The following is an 18,808-nucleotide window of genomic DNA, read 5'->3' as shown; positions in this document are numbered from 1 at the left end:
AGTTTCGTTGCTGCCATCCCTAATTCCATTGCTCGCCAAGATCTGTTGACCACCAAGGTTCGTTGTTGCAAGAGTCCACAACAGTGATTTAGCCACCAAATTTCACTGCAAGAGTCCATAGTAGTGATTTATCACTGTCATCCATAGTAGTGCATTAGCCGCAACAGTGTCCATCATCCTCGTCCTCTCTATCATCTCTATCCAGCTTTGGAACCACAACCCATTTATGTTTTTTATACCTTAACATCTTGAAGGCTTCTAAATAATCATCTAGATACCCTTTCAAATTAGAAAAAAGCTATCACTCTACAACAACGATGGTGGCTAGTGGTGCTATAACTAGGTATCATAACTAATTCAAGCCATATATATAACAGTACTAGTGTGTGCAAGATTGAGGAAGAAAGTATGAGCGAGATCTTCGAGATCGACCATGGAGTATTGCCAATGGGATTTATCAAAAAAAAGTTTGAAGGGAGTGTGTTTTCAATGGATGTTCAGAATTGGTTTTCGTTTGAAGGGAGTGTGTTTTCATTTAAAACATGTCATTGTTGACAAAACATCTAGTGGCATGCATTAATCATGGGAAAAATGCTAGAAATTTGTGTCTTATTAGACTCTATTGATTGAAATTCATTTTTATAAGAGCCTAGATTTGAATTGAAGCTTTGGTTTTACAAAATTTTTTGGACAATTAAGATAAAGTACTTGATGAAAGTTAATCCTGCCCCATGCTCAGGAGCGTTATGACTATTCATCCGGGCTGGATTTTATTCGGCCAGGACCGGAACCCGGATAACCGGGTTCTCGGATATGGGTTTCGGCCCAAGTTAGACCCAGACCGAAACCCGCATGCCTAAACCCCAGAGTACCCGGGTTGTTTAAAAACAAGTAAGAGAAAGTTAAAAACCATATGGAACGTCAAACCCACATTCGGAGTCCGGACCTTCTCTCTCGTGCTCTCAAGAGTCTCACCCACACGGAAACCCTAGCCTCCACTTGCCGGTAGTTCCGCTCAGTCGTCTTCATTCTTGTGCGCAAAATCGCCGATCAAAGTGAGTTCTTCTCCTTCTCTCTCTCTCTGGGTCTCGGTTTTCATTCTATCTTTTGCTGTCTTTTAGTTTTCATATTATTTTAGTAGATCATAATATGAACCTAGGAACTGATTTCTTGAGTAGAGATTTGGTTTGATGATTGGAAATTATAGACAGAGCAAAGGAAAAGGATTTGATAACTTAAACAAAAAGAAATTGATGGAGAGAAAGCAAATGGGTGTGCATCGGCCAAACACGAAATAAACAGCCACCAAAAGATCTTGTTCTCTTTCTTTTTTTCTCTCTCTTTGTTGATTTTAGGTTTTTTTTTTTTTTTTTTTTTTTATGAGAATGTTTGGGGAATTTTTTTATGGGTTAGATCTATAATGTTTTTATGAGTATGTTTGTACACTCTGTAATGGAAAGATCTGTAATGTTTTGTCGAATGAGATTTTTGGGCGAGCTTGTCAATTGGGTAGCAATATTTAGGTAGAAAAAAGTCAAACCCAGATAAAAATAGGATTACTGTGGTGTTATGTGAAAATCCACCTTTATACCCAACCATTCCATAAATAATAATGCTGATGTTTCACCACCAATGCTTAGAAATGCACCAATTAGTGCCTCCACAACATCAGCAACAGTTTCACTTTCCATTTTCCTAGTTTCCCTAATATAGATTTTTCTCCTGTTAAAAAGTAACTCCTCAAAGAATGCACTGTCCGATCTATCACCGGTAATGATCCACTTATTCGGATCAAAGGACTTATCTCGAATAAATCTCTACAATTTGAAGAATGTAAAGCTAATCACATATACGATTAAAAACAAAAAACAAAAAACAAAAGTTATCAGTATAGTCATAGAAAAGCAATATAGATTATCATGTCACAAAGGGAGAGGAGGTTTGGCAGATATATGTTTTTTTAATTATGTGTATTGATTGTTTGTGTGTGTCTATATATATATATATAATAGCAACAATAAATCTATTACAGATCATAGGAAAAAAAGAAACAGAGAAGAATATAACAAATTCATGGGAATGGCAACACCAAGAATTTAAAGAATTAATGACAACACATTTACCGGAAGTTTGTGGTGACATCCAAACTTGCAAAGAGCTACATTTGAAATTATTTTTTCTTTCTTCGAAGTAAGGACACCATCGGGTTGATCTTGATAGGTCTTAAAAAGCTGTTGACTCACAGCATAGGTTATATTATCAGAGGATGCTTAGGTTAGATTATTAATTTGATATCCTGTATTCTACTAAAAGAGGATAGCTGAGAAGTGAGAACACACATTTAATATACCTTTTGTTTTTCCCCCCCTTTTCTCGCTCTTAAATTGATATTTGCCTTTATATTGTTTTATTTTATGCTTCAATAAAAACTGAGTTGGCCTTGTTGTGACGCCCCCAAATTCCGTTTGGGATTGGACGGACATTTGAAGCGTCGAGACATGCAACACAAGGTTACCTGCCCCCGTTCATGACATATAAGATGCAATAATCCTAACATGCATCTAACATTATGCAATATTCGCAGCGGATAATTTTTTTTTCTTTAGCAATACTATGCACCAAACTAAAAATATCCCAATACTTAAAACATACTTCATACATAAAGATCCATTAAATAACTAAGATCTCAGCACTATTCCAAAATAGTTATGATCCAAAAGTACTGGAGATGCAACTCTATCGTACAAGTAGTAATTTAACTACTATGTTAACATTAACGACGCACCGTCGTTCAGTCGACTGTGTCTAGTTGGTCAGCTCCTGATCCTCCTTCAGGTCCTGTAACAAGATCTACCATTCGGGGGGAATGGTAGTTGGGACTACCACAGTGAGATTTGATTACAAATCTCAGCAAGTTAACAAAAAACTTCCATACAGACTAATGATACATGTATGACAGTAAAAGCATAAATGCATAATCAAATTCATAAGTAATTAAAGCATAACTTAGTGTACAACATAGCATAATTGACATAGCTTAAATTGAATCATGAACTGAACTTGACTTGACATGAACTTGATCTGAAACTTGACTTAGCATGAACTTGCTCTGAAACTTGAATTAACATGAAAAATACATACTCCACAGTTGTTGTGGCCCCATGTATTCTACGTGTAAATACATACTCCATAGTTGTTGTGGCCCCATGTATTCTACACAAGCTTGATTTAACATTGAAAATACATACTCCACAGTTGTTGTGGCCCCATGTATTCTATGTGTAAATACATACTCCACAGTTGTTGTGGCCCCATGTATTCTACACATCACTATGCAGTTAAATACATACTCCACAGTTGTTGTAGCCCCATGTATTCTACATAAACTGAATATACTCAAGATGAAACGTGACTGGAATATGAAAGGACTGAAGCCCTGACGTAACATAACGTGACTTGAACATAATTTGAAATACATAACCAACTTGAGATAGTAACATTTCGTAACATGACATAACATATAACAAACAACATATTTAGCATGACATATTTGTAATGTATAGTAATACATGACAGAATATATTATGTAACAGATAAAAATTTATGACAGAATAAATTCTGTATAATAGACAATTATATGATAACTTGGCATGGCATGACATATATGATAACATACATACATACACTGTAATTCTTTTACTTAGCACACATACACAGTAGACTGCTAGTAAGTTAAAAGCTAACTTACCTCGATCTCCGCGTTTCTTATAAAACTTCAAGTGCGATCACGAGGAACTGTAATTAGTGATTCTAAAAGTTAGAACTAAATCACTAATAATTTGAAATATGGAAAATACTAACTTAAAGAGTAAAATTTTCATTTTACTCTCTACATGTGGGAAAATGACCGTTTTACCCATAACTTAAGGATTTTGCATACTAACTCCAAAAGTTTCTAAAATTTACATTCCTCATGTAAATCTTGTCCTAAACTTAAATATCAACTCAGAAAAATTTAAAACAAAACACAACTATGAAGAACACACTATGGTCGAAACATGCATAGGCCATTTCCCTTTATTTTTGTTGCAATTCCTTCCAACTTCAAAACTCATGCTTAAACCAAAATTTTGCAACAAACATCTTCCAATCCTAAGTTCAAAACCATACTTAAAACATCCATTTAGAAAAAACTAATAATCAACACCAAACTTTTTTGTAAAAAGATCCAAGCACTTGAATCACAAGTTTTGACCTTAAATCAAAACATCTCCAAGAATTTCAAAAATCAAATCTTACTTCTAACATATTCATAATATCATCCTAACATCAACCATGCTTTAAATCATCAAACTAAAGTCACCAAAATCACAAAATAACATTTGGAGTTTTTGGTTTTACACTTAGTCCAAAAACATAAACTTTTCCCTCAACTAGTTTTGATAAATCTCTTGATCTATGACTTATAAATATATGATCTTCAAACCAAACCATCATATGGTTTAAAAAGATGTCCTAAAACATATATAAGCTTCTAATTCAAGATCATATGGTTAGAAATTAACCAAAACATAAATTTAGCCAAGAATATCCACACTTTGACTTATTTGAATATCTCTTTGCATAAAATTTCATATCTTTGAAACTAACATCAAATATCTTCAAAATAATAATATAACATGTATATAAGATGTTTAGGATCCTCCAATAAAATTATCAAAGTCATTAGAATAGGTTTAGACCACCAAAGAGTTAAACTTTCTCAAAACAGAAACTGTTTTTCCTCTTCCAGTTTCTAAGTTTCTAAATCTAAGAACATCTTTCATCAAAACCTTTAATCATGCAAAAATCCTCAACCAATAGTCACATATACATGTTAACAATACTCTATAAAAATTTCGGACCAATATCTATCCATTAGCTTGGTCAAAAACTCCAAACTATAACATATTCTCCAGTTTATCTCCCAGAATGACCTTTCTATAGTTTACACAATATTTGACTGACCAAATGATCTTCAAATGGGGCAAATAAGATATCCATGTAAACTAGACTCAAAAAGGAACAACTTATATGAAGGAGACTTTACGATAAAACACTTACAACAGCTTCGAAATGGGCATGCAAAAGATCTCCTAAAATCTGTCCGAGAGAGAGTGTTTGATAATCTTTTATTAGAAGGAGTAATTGAAGATAAGTTCATGGGTGATGGCTGGACACATTTATGGACGAGATAAGGGAGGTGATAAGGCTGGAGTTGAGAGTTAAGTGTGGTTTTCTCCTACCTAAAATATCTATAAAAGATTATCTCATAATATTCTATCCAATAATATCTACAAAAATCAACTTAAGATATTTTTATCTAATAATATCTATAAAAATCAACTCAAAATATTTTTACCCAATAATATTCACGAAAATTACCTCAAGATATTTCTTTTTATCCAATAATATTTACAATTTTGAACAGACATTTTGTCCGAAAATATGAAAAAAATGTTATTGCGCCATAAGACTTTAAATAACCCTCCGAGTTTAATGGCACAAACCATAATACATTTTGACACTTCTAACTATCTCCAATAATCAAAAATACACTTCTAATACCATAGTAAATAATAACACTAACTATGTAGTTAGACAAAAAAAACCTATACGATTAATGGATTCGTGAAAACTTATGGGTTTTTCACAAGATTCCTAAAGTTAATAGAAATTTCACAATTGAATTTCTAGCGGGCTGTTACACTTGTGCATTCTATCATAACAGTACTGAATTTATGATGGGAAGTCTTCAAGGACAAGTTCAGTTGATTTTGTTATTAGCTCATAAATCTTGTTGTGTACCACTTGATGTGTGCCTCTGCTTTCTATTCCCCATCAGTTCTTACCCAAGAAAGGAGGTACACCTAGGAAGAATGAGATCATGTTTGTTGCTCCTACTGGAGAGGAGATCAACAACAAAAAGCAACTGGAGCAGTACCTAAAATCACACCCTGGAGCAATCCAATTGATTGGCTTGATAACCTATTATGTTGGAGTTGTCATATCTTTAGTTTTATCATCTTTCATTTTTTTATTCACCCAGTTATGTAAATGGAGAATTTAGTGTTCCTTTTCATGGTTTGTGTTTTTATCTGTTGAAATACATTCTTACTCTTTCAGTTTGGGTGGCTGCAGAGAATATACTAGGAATTCAATGTAGAGGTTGTCTTCCATTTGAGTGGCTATAGCGAATATACTTGAAGTTTTATTTGGTGTGATTAAATCACATGTAAGACTGTTATTGATATGTAACTCATATCTTATAATTTTATATTTTGTAATGTAATCTAATATCTAGTGGATTGTATGCATTTTAGTTTTTCATTTTTATATATTTTATTATTCTAGACAATGTTATGCTTTTTAACATTATCTCTTAGAAAATTTTTCACAAAATATAGTTTTTTTTTTTTTAAAAAGTATGATTTTCAACATTTTTTAAAAATTTTCTATAATAAATATAGGCTTTTATATAAAGAGAATTATGCTTTTCAACATTGATTTTTCTTAAAAAATCTTTAATATAATATAGGTTTTTTATTTAAAAAGAAATTATGCTTTTAAAGCGTCAGAGAAAAAAAAAAAAAGTTCATTTCGGAACCTGGAATCCGGGTTTTGCAAAACCCGGGTTCATCCGGGTTCCAGCCCGAATGTGACCCAGGATAACCCGGTCCGGGTTTCGACCCAGATTTCAAATCTGGGTTCCGGTTTGGGTATATCCGGGTTCCCGAGTTGGAACCCGGATGAACAGTCCTAGGAGCGTCACACAATTGTTTCAAAAAAAAGTGAGATTTACTATTTAAAAAATATTATTTTTTATGTGGGTCTTGTATTTATTTATTTTTTCAAAAAAATTGTGTAGTATTTGTGCACTCCAGACGCCTACTAATATCATTTCTCGATCCGAAAATGGGGGGAACTTCTCAACAATCCTCTTATTTTTCTCTTGATTTAGTTTTTTAAAATAATTATTTGTTGTTTTTCTTTTCGTGGCAAATAAGATAAGCAAGCGTGCTTCCTTTTGATTTTGAAAACTCAAGGAAGACCTTTGATAACAAATTATATCATGATTATAATTACCTTTTCTATTAAGGGTTTCTTTTATGAGCATTAAGTGGGGAATGAGAAACTAGAGACAAATAACACTTGCGCATCATAAAAATATGCAAATATTATTTATCAACCACTTTGAAATCAGCTCTCACAAAAATTAACAGTTAGCCGTCAACTCTAAAGTGAGCTGGACGGAATCACGGACGGTTGGATTCGGAGACACGTGAATCTAAAAATAATCTAAAATAAAGTAGAAAGGATAGATGTCTGAGCCCGGGTTCGAACCGGGGACCTCTAGTGTGTGAGACTAGCGTGATAACCAACTACAACACCCAGACATTGATAATGATTCTTCATCCCAAGTTTTGTCGGTTAAAATAAAACTAACGCAGCTCCTCGGATAAATATATGGAAAATGATAAACATAAATCATATTTTACAACATTTTACACAATAATATTTAAAACGAGAGATATTATTATAAATTACCTTATAAAATTAACATCTCTTTACAAAATACTCTTATTTTATAATATGTGTTGTGCAAATTGTTGTGAAATATGTATAATTCCTTGATATAAAATTAGATGAATAATGATAATTACGTAACATATTTTACGATATATTTCACAATATATGTATAAAAATGAGGGTACTTTTATAAAGTGTTGTTATTTTTATAAGGTATTTTATAAAAATATTTTTTATTTTAAAATATAATTATGTAAATAATATACAATTATGTGAATAATACAATTATGTGAATAATATATTCTACGTAATGATTTGAGAAAGAGAATAAGGTCTGGTTTGGTTTTACAAATATTTGAAACAATTTCATCTCATTTTATTCCATCTCAAACACCATTTAAATATAAATATTTTTCAATTTCAGTTTTTCAATTTTTTCCTCTAACCATTACAAGTTTTGAAAATTTCCAAATAAAACACAAAAAATAATTCAACTTTTTTTAAATTTTAAAACAAAAAGAATATTAAAAATTATATTATAACTCTCTTTTAACTTTATAATTTTTTTTATTCAACTTTCTAATTTTTCAAAATCCTATAAAATCTTTAACTCAAATTATTTTACTTATAAAAAATTTTATTCATCATCGGCACACACCTGACACAATACACCACACTTAAAAAAAAAAAAACACACCACCCTTTTTTTTTAATTTTTTTCTCATATCAAATATGTGGTATATGGACGATGAGTAAAAAAATTCAATTAGTTTAGGAATAATAAAATTAAAAATTAAAAAAAATGTGATGTGTGATGATGCTGAATAGTAAAGCTCTTTTATTAGTATTTACAAATTATTTCAAAATTATTCATAAATATTTTATTTTATCCCATATCATCATTTCTATTTTTGAGAAATAAATTTCATTCATTTATGAAAGTGAAATTAGATCTGTGATTTGATATAATTACAAGCCAACTATTCACAATTTGAGTTCCTCTAATACACAAATTTATTTTATGATTAGTATGGTCTTAATTTTTATAATTTTCTACAAATAACTGTTTGAGAGATAACACTCTACTTAAAACAGAGATTTCATCTCCCACCCTCTAGAAGAGGAGAGAGCTTTCAAACCTAACTCTTTAGAGGAGGAGATAACTTTCATTACAAAATATTTAAGAGACTATTTTTTATTTATTTTTTAATCTAAATAAAAGCAAATAAAAAAATAAAAAAATAGATTTGAAAATAATGAATTACAATTTGAAAAATTGTAAATCTGTATTTTTAATCTTGCAAAAAAAATATAAAACTAAATAGATTGTGGTGAAGCGCGAGGGACATGTGCTGTCTTAGAAGTGTAGCTGATGGTCAGATCTGAAGAAACCGATAGCTCTGATACTTGTAGCGCGTAGTGAGAAGTTCCATAGGGTGGCGCATAACACTTACACTTTAACCTGCACGATGTGACATAATTCCATATCATCTATATAACAAAGAGAAATGATATTTACAGTCGTGGTTATGCAAGCGACGTGCAGTCATTTTGAAAAAAATGAATTAATATGAGATCCACATGAAAAAAAAATTAACTTTTTAATCGTGAACTCCATTTTTTTTCAAAACGATTACGTGACGTTTACAATTTCACGACTGTATGTAACATTGCTTTATAACAAAATAAGACTTAATCCTTTAAAAAAAAATTAGAAGTTATAAGAGAGCCCTTACGATAGGATTTACTATATTACGACGTGACAACTTTGCACGCTCGATGGGAAATATAAACTCGAATAGTTTATGCGGAAGTTATTGTTTAGTCATTAAGATTTTTAATCTTAAATATAAAATTTTTATTTTATTATTATAATTTTTATTTTAATTTTTATATAAAATATAATAAATAATTTAATTTTTTTAATTTTAAAATAATAATAATATTAAAATATAATATTATTTAACCTTAAAATTTAAAATTTTCATTAAAAAATCTTGTCGCTAAGCAAAACCTAAAAACGTCTGGCTAATAAGAGAATTTTTCTGGTGCAATACATAATGAGCTTGTACTTGGTACTTGGATTTGCCGATTTCGGTCCACTGAAACCCTAACCTTCTACTCATCTGACCTCTCGGTTTCTGTTCGGTCCTGAGAGGCTTATCTCCAAGACTCCATCTCGCTCTTCAATGGCGAAGACACCCAAAACCAAAAAGCGAAGGCTTGTAAAAAAATTCAAGAAAGACGATCTACAACAAGAAGTCGATACCACCTCCACCTCCAACAAAAAACCCAAAACCGAAAAGCCCCGGAAACCCCAACCCCGGCCACCACCACCACAACAACAATCCCTAAACACTGATTCCGATTCCGACTCCGACTCCGACTCCCTCCCCAACCTCCTGGAGCTCTTCTCCAAAGGCCAGCTTATCGACCTCATCTCCAGCACCGCCCTTCAGCTCCCCTCACTCTCCCGCCTCGTTCGCCAGGTGGCCGACCGCGACGTCTCTCACCGCAAGATCTTCGTACATGGCCTTGGCTGGGACACCACTCGCCAGACATTACTCTCTGCCTTTGAGCCTTTTGGAGAGATAGAGGACTGCACCCTCGTCACGGACAAGGTCAGTGGAAAAGCCAAGGGATATGCCTTCGTCTTATTCAAGACCCGGAAGAGCGCCCAAGAGGCTCTCAAGAACCCTACGAAGAAGATCGGCAACAGACTCGCCTCGTGGCAGCTGGCTTCCGTGGGCCCTGGGGCACCATTGCAGTCCCAGGACGTTGCGGCGCGAAGGATTTACGTGAACAACGTGCCGGCCGATACGGACGCCGAGTTATTGAGACAATTCTTCGCAAAATTCGGGGAGATCGAGGCGGGTCCATTTGGGTTCGATCAGAACACCGGAAGATCCAGAGGCTTTGCGTTGTTCGTGTATAAGAGCGAGACCGGTGCCAAGAAGGTTCTGGAAGAGCCGTTTAGAACATTTCAAGGGCACCGATTGCATTGCCAGAAGGCAACCGATGGGAAGGGCAAGAATCTGGTGCAGGGGCATGTGGCGGCACAACCACCGTTACAAGCGCAGCGAGCACCGGTTTTGGCAGCGGCACAGAATTCGTCGCTGTTTGGGCAGCATCTGAACCTGAACCCATTGTACAGCGGGTTCATTCCGAGTCCAGAAGCCGGGTTCTTGGCACCTGCAGGGGTGTTGAACCCGAGCGTGACGACCACCCAGTTAGGGGGAAATCAGTCTTTCTTCGGGGCCCACGGCGTGTCAGGTGTGGGTCTGCAGCACTTGTATCCAAACATGCAGGTGGGACAGCCGAGTGCCGGTAGGAATCAGGGCGGTGGTGGCTCTATCAGTGGATACCCTTCATATATGTGGTATGATATATTTCAATCAGATTTCTTTTATCTTATCTTCATGTATATAGTTGATAATCGTACATTATATGCAATTCTGATTCTGATTTTCTCTACTTATACAACCGATCGGATGGCAGTAAAACTTTTGCCCAGTGATATGATATCTAATTTGTTATATGGCTGACTCCAGTTTTTAATATTGTGGAAATGTAATAGTGGGATTTGCAGATAGTCGTGGAAACCTTTATTTATTCATTTGGTTAAAATCAGGCCTTGGGTTTGCTCTCCGATGGTCACCAGTTCGAGTCCCCTCAGGGCCACAGGAAGTTTACACTTCAGGGCCTTGTGGGATTAGTCGAGGTGTGTGCAAGCTGGCCTAGACACTCATGGATATAAAAAAATAAAGAAAAAAAAGAAAAAAAAAATAATGATTGGATTGTGAATATCCCTTTTTTAGAGGGGCACCAAAATATCTTGTCTTCACCTCCCCCCAACAATCGGGTGGAGTACACATGGTCAAAGAACACCGAAAAAACCTCAATTTTCGAATCTTGAAGGAAGGTAACATTCCATTGGGGAAGACCATTGGAGATGATTAATAGATCTACAATCAAGGCTTCTTTCATTCTTGCTAAGCCATTAACTTGTGGATAAACTTCCTTGAGTGCCCTATTGCCCCACCATCCACATGCCAAAATTTGACCTTCACTCCGTTACCCTCAGTTAAGCAAGTATTTGCTGCATATGTGTCTGAACCTCTTCGTATGTGCTTCCATAGCCCCACTCCATAAGGCTCACTCACCTCATTAGAACACCACCCTCCCCATTTTTCCCCATGGTTTAATGAGATGACAATCCACAAGGGCTCCCCCCCCCCCCCCCCCAACCCACATGCACCACCACCCTGGGCGGCGTGGACTCATAGTGATATCTCCATAACCATTTGCCAACCAAGGCTTTGTTGAAAGATTTCAAGTTCCAGATTCCCAAACCTCTTTTAATGAGAGAGCAAACTGTGGCCCATTTCACCAAGTGGAATTTGAACTTGTCATTTATCCGAACACTTGAAAATAGACAAACAGATACCTACCATTTTCACTTGTGAGAATTGTTGAACTTTTTAGCATGATTACCCAATGATACAAGATGCAATTAAAATCTTTTGCTGTCCACATGATTGATTGCTTTCAGTGGTATATCCTCTGTTCCCCTGCTTTTTTCCCATCTTTTAAATATACTATTGTAACATCTATCGGGACCCTTTTCATCTTCCTGTGTACTTATGTTTTTCTCCTTACTATCAGTTTTTAAATTATATATTGTTTTTAAATAGATTTTTTACTTTTATTTTTATGCTTGAACGCACCAGCAACCTACCTCATTTGTTTTTGAATGCTTGACTGTAAAATGTATGATATTTTTTTAACAAGATGAAATTTCTTTTTGGATGGTAAGCCATCCAGTCTGGCCTGATTCTGACTTTCAATGGTCATTGAGTTCTTTTTAGTACCTTTACTTTTTTAGTATTAATGCTTCTCTTGCTCAGTTTCTGTTTTTGTTTTTAGTTTTTTTCTTCCTTGGCCTTCTCTATTTCTTTTCTAGTTCTAAATTTTTTTATGTTATATTGAAAGTGGCTTTAATATTATTTAGAAATTTGTCAAAAACATTTTGAGACACTAGTAATTTTTTTCATTGTTTTACTGCCTTACATACCTGGGCTCCATATTGCAGATGAAGTGCTGCTGAACTTGAGGATTGATGTCCTAAGAGCTTGTTCTGGGTCAACATTTATTGTTGTGGAAGTTTTACTCATAGGGAAAACTTTTGAACTCTAATATAACTATCCAGGATCTCATAACTTAGCCAACTTGAGAAATAGTTGGTTGACTTCTTTTATTATTTTTTTCGCCTTTATTTGAATAGTTTCTTTATCTTCCTTGTAAGGATTAACTTTTTTCATTTTTTTTAAAGTCATTTCGTTTTATTGTTATTTCTAATGTCTTTCTATTTTTTTCACTTTGCAATATTTGAAATGCTGTGTTTTGATTATTCTGTCACACACACGTGTGTGTGTGCATAAGACTATGCTTTTGGCTCTATAATATAACTATTTCAGTATTTCGTAAGTTTGTTACTTGGCCAACATGACAAATAGTTGGTTGATTTCTTTTATTCTTGTTCTCCCTTTTATTTGATTATTTTCTTTAACCTCCTTGTATGGATTAACTATTTTGAATTTATTTCGTTTTATTATTATTTCTGATTTCTTTCTGTTTTCTTTCACTACCTTTGTTATGTTTTCTATTTGCTGTTGTTTGATTATTCTGTCACGCTTACACAAATGTGTTGTATCTCTATACGATTATTCTTTTGGTTCATGCTTTTTGTTCATGGCGCATAATTTGATTTGCAGTTCCAAACACAATGACATTCTTTGAGAGTCTTTTTTTTTTTTCTTCCTTATAAAGTATTGTACAGTCCAAGTAAGTGCAATTGGATGGATGGGAGTGGGACAGAGATGAAATATATGGCCCAGCTCTGAAATTTTTGAATATACCAAGTTAATCTTAGATTCTCCATATTAAGTATATGGTTTTTTTTTTTTTTAAATAAATTTTATATATCATAGTTTAAGACTATTTCTAATCTGATTGATATAGAATGAATGCATTTTGTACTTATTTTTACATCTCATAGAGACATTCTATTTATGATTTGGGTAAATTGACAATGATGTGTTTTGGAATCCGCCCGTCCTTAATAATCTGATTTTGATATACAGAACTTTGTGCTCATTAACTTAGCCGTTATGTGGGATATTCAAAAGGTTATTGCAGATAGGAGAATGAATAGGTATTTTTTAATTTTTGGGAGACATCGTAAAAGTTGCTGATATTCAACCACCACGCACAGAGCATATCTTCTGTTCTATAATGATTCATAAAATGGTTTTGCGCACGAACAGGTTTCTTTGTGATAAAAATGGTTTTGTTTTGCCCTAGGGAACATCTGCTTGGCGGCCAACTAGATTAGATCCTTGATTTTGTCTTTTTGATCGGGATTGTGGTAAAGGTGTATAAATTTTGCCTTTTCATAGAACGTTTGGCTTCTTTTGTTTCGGTTCCAGGCTTTACTTAAATTTTAGTTCAAATTTTATCTGTTTATAGTTTTTATATGACATCAAATATAATTAGTGGTATCGTGTTAATTGGATGGACGTCAGCCGCCCACGATGACCATTTTAATAAGCAAGTTAGAATACAATTCTTTCTCAAATTTCACTCAATACACGCTAGGAGTGCAGATGTAGGCAATTGAATTAAACCACCGGAAACTAAATTTACTTAAAAAAGGAAAAGATTCTACGCTAGAACCTGACCGACCGTAGCTGAAAACAGAAGCCGTAACAAATTTTTTTTTTTTTGTCAAATTTATCATTGCCTCAGCTCAATAGTTATACAGTACTCTAATCGTGCAATAGAAATATAATTACCCAAAGAACCACCATTCTAATAAACATGCCTCCCTCAGATGGAGTTAGACGAGTCACGTAGAGTCGGTACTTGTGGGAGGCTCCTCTCTTTTTCTTACTTCATTCACTTCTTCCTCTTCTTTGGGGGCTGGAGTGCTTCCTCATCTTCGTCCTCCTCTTCCTCATTTTCTTCTTCTTCCTCTACCCCTTCATCCTCTTCCTCTTCACCACCATCCTCATCCTCGTCGTCATCTTCATCATCGTCTTCATCTTCATCCTGGTCATCACCATCTTCTTCATCATCCTCTTCATCTTCTCCGTTCTCCTCTGCTCCACCTGCACCTGCACCACCATCTGGACCTTTCTTTGAGTTACTCTTATTGTTGTTGGGGTTGCTACCATATTCTCCATCTTCAGACGACAGCTCGTCTTCGCCTTCTTCAAGCCCACCATCACCATCATTATCATCTTCCTCGTCATCTTCATTGCCATCGTCTCCATCAGCATCAACCAGATTGTCTTGGTATTGGGTGCATTGATCTCCTTTGATGTTAGGATCCTGAAGCTGTGTTCCATAGAAGGTCAAGAGAGAGAATGTGAAGTCTTATACACAGACAGAGAGAGAGAGAGAGAGAGAGAGAGAGAGAGGAAAAATAGAAATATAAGCAGTGAAGAAACATAAGCAATTAAAATGCTGAAAAATAAAAGGTTATGCACTACATAAGTTTGCAAGGGCCAGTTATTGCAAATGATCATTAAATGCATAAACAATATCCATCCAAGAAAAGAAAACATAAATATTCCATCAGTAAGCTAATCATCAATGCTCCCCCATTAGTATATACCTGGTCAATCTCACCCTAAAAGGTATCACATATCAGATACATGGGGGGAACGGAAAAATCCATGGCAGTGGAAGTTCATCATGAATATATAAAGATTATCTTATATTGTTCAAGGTTGAAAGGGTGAAAACCAGATAATTGTAGCCTCAAGCCTGACTTACAGACTGAACCGGGATACGGATCCCGGTTTTGGAAAGAAGTCCCCACTTCAGGTGGGTGGAATGGGTGGCAGACATGGGTGGATAAATGCCCACTGCACCCACTTTTTCGCCTGGGTGAATATCCGCTCCCATCCGGCTAATCAAGCAGACGGACTATTTTTGTATAGGTATCATCAAGCAAACAGACTATTAGTATTGCTATTTAAAAATAATAATAAGAACTTCAAGTAACCGTTGCCTAAATAATCCTCATCTATGCAAATGCACATGCACTAAGTGGAGGAGTGGTGCATTATTCTTCTATTTTAAAAAGGCAATCGGTGGTAATGGAATATGTCATCACGCCAGATTTTAACATGGAAATATGCCTCCCATAGACAAGGGGGAGGGCTGCCCCCACTTACGACATTGCGAATACAACACATACTGGACTCAACAATTTGTGGCTCACTATATTAGAGCATCAAGTTCTCTGTTCGCTTAGGCCTCAAGTGATAGTTCTGAGATTGGTGCGAGCTTTGGTTTGAGCTCAAGCCATTATTCTTTACCAACACATTTCTCTAATATCAAATACATACACAAACTGGTACAAATAAAAGCAGAGAAAGTTCAACATCAGGACGCGATGCCCATTATCTACTTCGCTTAGAAAAAATATAATATATATATATATATAAATAAATAACAGGTTTTTTTTTTAAAATCCTTTTTTGCAATTTTGGAGGTCAGAGAGATAATAAGAAGGTGAATGCTAGGATGCCCTCTAAATATGCCTCCAAAAGTACCCCTAGTGTATTTTCATTTTTTTTTAAATTAAAAAAAAAAACAAAAAATTTACTAATGGTAACATTTTTAAACATTTAAAACATAAAATAAAATACACTAACAACACTTTTGAGGCACCCAATCATTTTTCTAAGGAAAATGCTAATGGTTCCGGCAATGAGTCCCGATTGTATTTTTTTTTAACTTAATGATTAAAGAAGTAATTTTTAATAATATTGTAATTTTTGTTTTTTAAGTGTAAGAGGATTAAAAAATTGCATGAAAAAATAAAATAAAATAAAAGGGATTACACGTCTCGGGACCTCGGCACCCAATATTGGTAGACGTAGCACTACCCTTTTCCTAATAAGAAATCATCGAAGGAGACTGCTACACCCACCAAGGGTATCCCTTAAAAGCCACAGAGAAGGCCCTTTTTTTTTTTTCATACATTTTTTAATCCCCTTAAACATTTAAAAAAATCACAACATTATTAAAAAATCCTTAATTAATCATAAAAAAATACGAGACTATTGTCGATCCAAAACATTTTCCATCATTGAATAGTTGGTAAGAGGCATCTCCCAGAGAATATTCCTACTACCTACGTCGTGAGTCCCACGTACCTAAAAGAGAACCGAATCCGCTAGACTTTTGACCTTTTCCTCGTCAGAAAAGGACAACAAAAGATTTTTAGTTTTATGTTGGGTGGGTCCCCCACGTGCAACAACAACGGAACTCCAACCCACTCCCAAAACCACTATTAATATTCATTTTCCAAATCCACTTTCGGACTACTTTTACCCACGGCGCACGTTAGTAAACACCCATAAACCATCCAATAGCCTTGCTTGCCATTTATTTCCCTCGCCGGTCTCGGACAGCCCAACCCGGCCGGGCTTTAGGAATGGCAAAGCAAACAACCGGCGACAAATCAGATTTTACTTAAAAAATAATAATAAAAATGATATATTACGGCAGAAAGGGCGCAGTATAAGGAAAATTAAAGCATCAGTGCATATTAGCAATGACCCATAAGACAAACATCAGAGAAAAAGGAGAGCGAGCCAGTGAGAAAAAAGGAGATACGCCACCCAAGCGTAACATTCCGAACCGTAAGGTTGTCAAAACTGAAAATAAAGAGCTAAAAATAGAAGTGAATGAAGTTACCGTAGAGGAGAGCAGGGTTTTCAGCAGAACGGAGACCAGCAAGGTCCCTAAAGCCTCCCCGGCGCACATTAGCGCGCCATAACCAAGCATAGCTACCACTGAACCATGCTTCGCCTCCATCTTGCCGCAAACGAAATAATTACAATATATATATATTACCTGAGGAAACACACCAAGTACATAAATACGTGAGCTGCTGCCGTCAGATCCGTTACAAACTCATTGCAGGCCGTTGGATCTCACGCCATATGCGTCACACACATAGAAAATTCTTAGCCAAACTATATATTTATAATCTGTGCAAACATTTTCAAAAATAAAAGAAAGAAATGAGTGAAAATAAAGGTGTTCCAAACGGATAATATTAGAAAAAGACAAACGGCCACTTTTCAGCTCAGAGAAAACCCTCCGACGACGAATAAAGCCGTAATTTTTTTACCGGATATAGCATAATCGCGGGAAGATAAGGAGGTTTTGGTGCAAAAGTTGACAAAACTGGCCGGAAATCATATAATTCGAACAAATCGGGATAATATTCAACAAAACAAAACTTGATACCTCAAGATTGTCACGAAGCTAGAAACTAACACAATAAACTGCATAATAAGCGAAGAATTAAGGGATAGCCGAAACCGCTAGAAATCAAAGCGAGAATCTATATAAAGGCGATAAATTCGCAAGATGCATAAAGAATCAGAAAGCGAAACCATACCAGAAAGCAAGATCTGGGCGAGGAGATGCTGGATCTGATGGTCTCAGACTCTAAAACTTTAAAAATCAAGCAGCAGAGAGTCCGTGCATTATCGACCGTCCGATCGTGATCTATAGACAGAGAGCAGGATATAGAAATATCAGAAGCCTCAAAGGGAGATAGAGAGAGAGAGAGGATGGGGGAGTGAGAGACAGAGGAAGCGAGAGTACTGGTGGTGACTGACTGACTGACTGCCCGTAATTTTTCAGTCAGGTATCGGGCAGGACGGGCAGGGTCCTCATGGTGTGTAAACGGATTGATTTTCGGGTTGCCCAAAGAGAGCGATTCTGGACAAGTGTGGGTTTTATAATTTTATTACCTTTCTTTTTTGCAAACTTAAATCTATAGATTGTTGGAAAAAAAAATATATATATATTTTTTAATATAAATGAAAATTTATTCCTCTCTTTTTAAAGTTCACACGAATCACGTGTAATGTAGTTTATGGCATTTGAACCATAGTTCAATTAATCAACTCAACTATAGTTAATTTAACGAGGATTTATGTTAGACAATATATATAATATTTTTTTGGTTCAAAGCGCCGCTAATGTTTGAAAATAATTTACATCTCATCTCTTTGCATCACTTATTATTTTCTTTATAAATATCATTTAAATATAAACTATTTTAAACCAATTATTACAAATTTTTTAAAATTTTAAACAAAAAAAATTAATATTATATGTAATCATAAAATGTGTAACTATTATG

At 35.0% G+C, this 18,808-nt stretch overlaps 2 protein-coding genes and 1 non-coding gene across 3 annotated transcripts; 1 reads left to right on the top strand and 2 right to left on the bottom strand.

The window, feature by feature from the left end:
• Positions 1-7,362: 7,362 nt before the first annotated feature.
• TRNAV-CAC lies at positions 7,363-7,436 on the bottom strand. Its single transcript has one exon. It is a non-coding gene; the product is annotated as a tRNA-Val (tRNA).
• Positions 7,437-9,606: 2,170 nt separating this feature from the next.
• Positions 9,607-12,920, top strand: LOC122303567 (UBP1-associated protein 2B-like). Its single transcript, XM_043115389.1, has 2 exons — positions 9,607-10,948; positions 12,662-12,920. Coding segments are annotated over exons 1-2 (1,191 nt in total). The 5' UTR covers positions 9,607-9,758; the 3' UTR covers positions 12,663-12,920.
• Positions 12,921-14,175: 1,255 nt separating this feature from the next.
• On the bottom strand, positions 14,176-18,405 carry LOC122303568 (prostatic spermine-binding protein-like). Its single transcript, XM_043115390.1, has 4 exons — positions 18,265-18,405; positions 18,056-18,165; positions 17,344-17,502; positions 14,176-14,967 (listed from the first exon to the last, which is right to left on the bottom strand). Exons 3-4 carry the CDS (start codon positions 17,461-17,463, stop codon positions 14,527-14,529), a joined length of 561 nt encoding a protein of 186 aa, XP_042971324.1. The 5' UTR covers positions 17,464-17,502; positions 18,056-18,165; positions 18,265-18,405; the 3' UTR covers positions 14,176-14,526.
• Positions 18,406-18,808: the final 403 nt, after the last annotated feature.

This window comes from Carya illinoinensis, chromosome 3, assembly GCF_018687715.1.
Source record: "Carya illinoinensis cultivar Pawnee chromosome 3, C.illinoinensisPawnee_v1, whole genome shotgun sequence".
In the NCBI taxonomy this organism is placed as follows: Eukaryota; Viridiplantae; Streptophyta; class Magnoliopsida; order Fagales; family Juglandaceae; genus Carya; species Carya illinoinensis.
The sequence above is the reverse complement of the archived record's forward strand: the minus strand, read 5'-3'. Positions and strand labels throughout refer to the sequence as shown.

Excerpts from the sequence above, each read along its gene's own strand:
- LOC122303567 (XM_043115389.1), top strand. The coding sequence starts at position 9,759 with ATGGCGAAGACACCCAAAACCAAAAAGCGAAGGCTTGTAAAAAAATTC.
- LOC122303568 (XM_043115390.1), bottom strand. The coding sequence starts at position 17,463 with ATGGAGGCGAAGCATGGTTCAGTGGTAGCTATGCTTGGTTATGGCGCG. Across the intron at positions 14,968-17,343 it reads AAACCCTGCTCTCCTCTACG|CTTCAGGATCCTAACATCAA; the intron begins GTAACTTCATTC and ends TATGGAACACAG.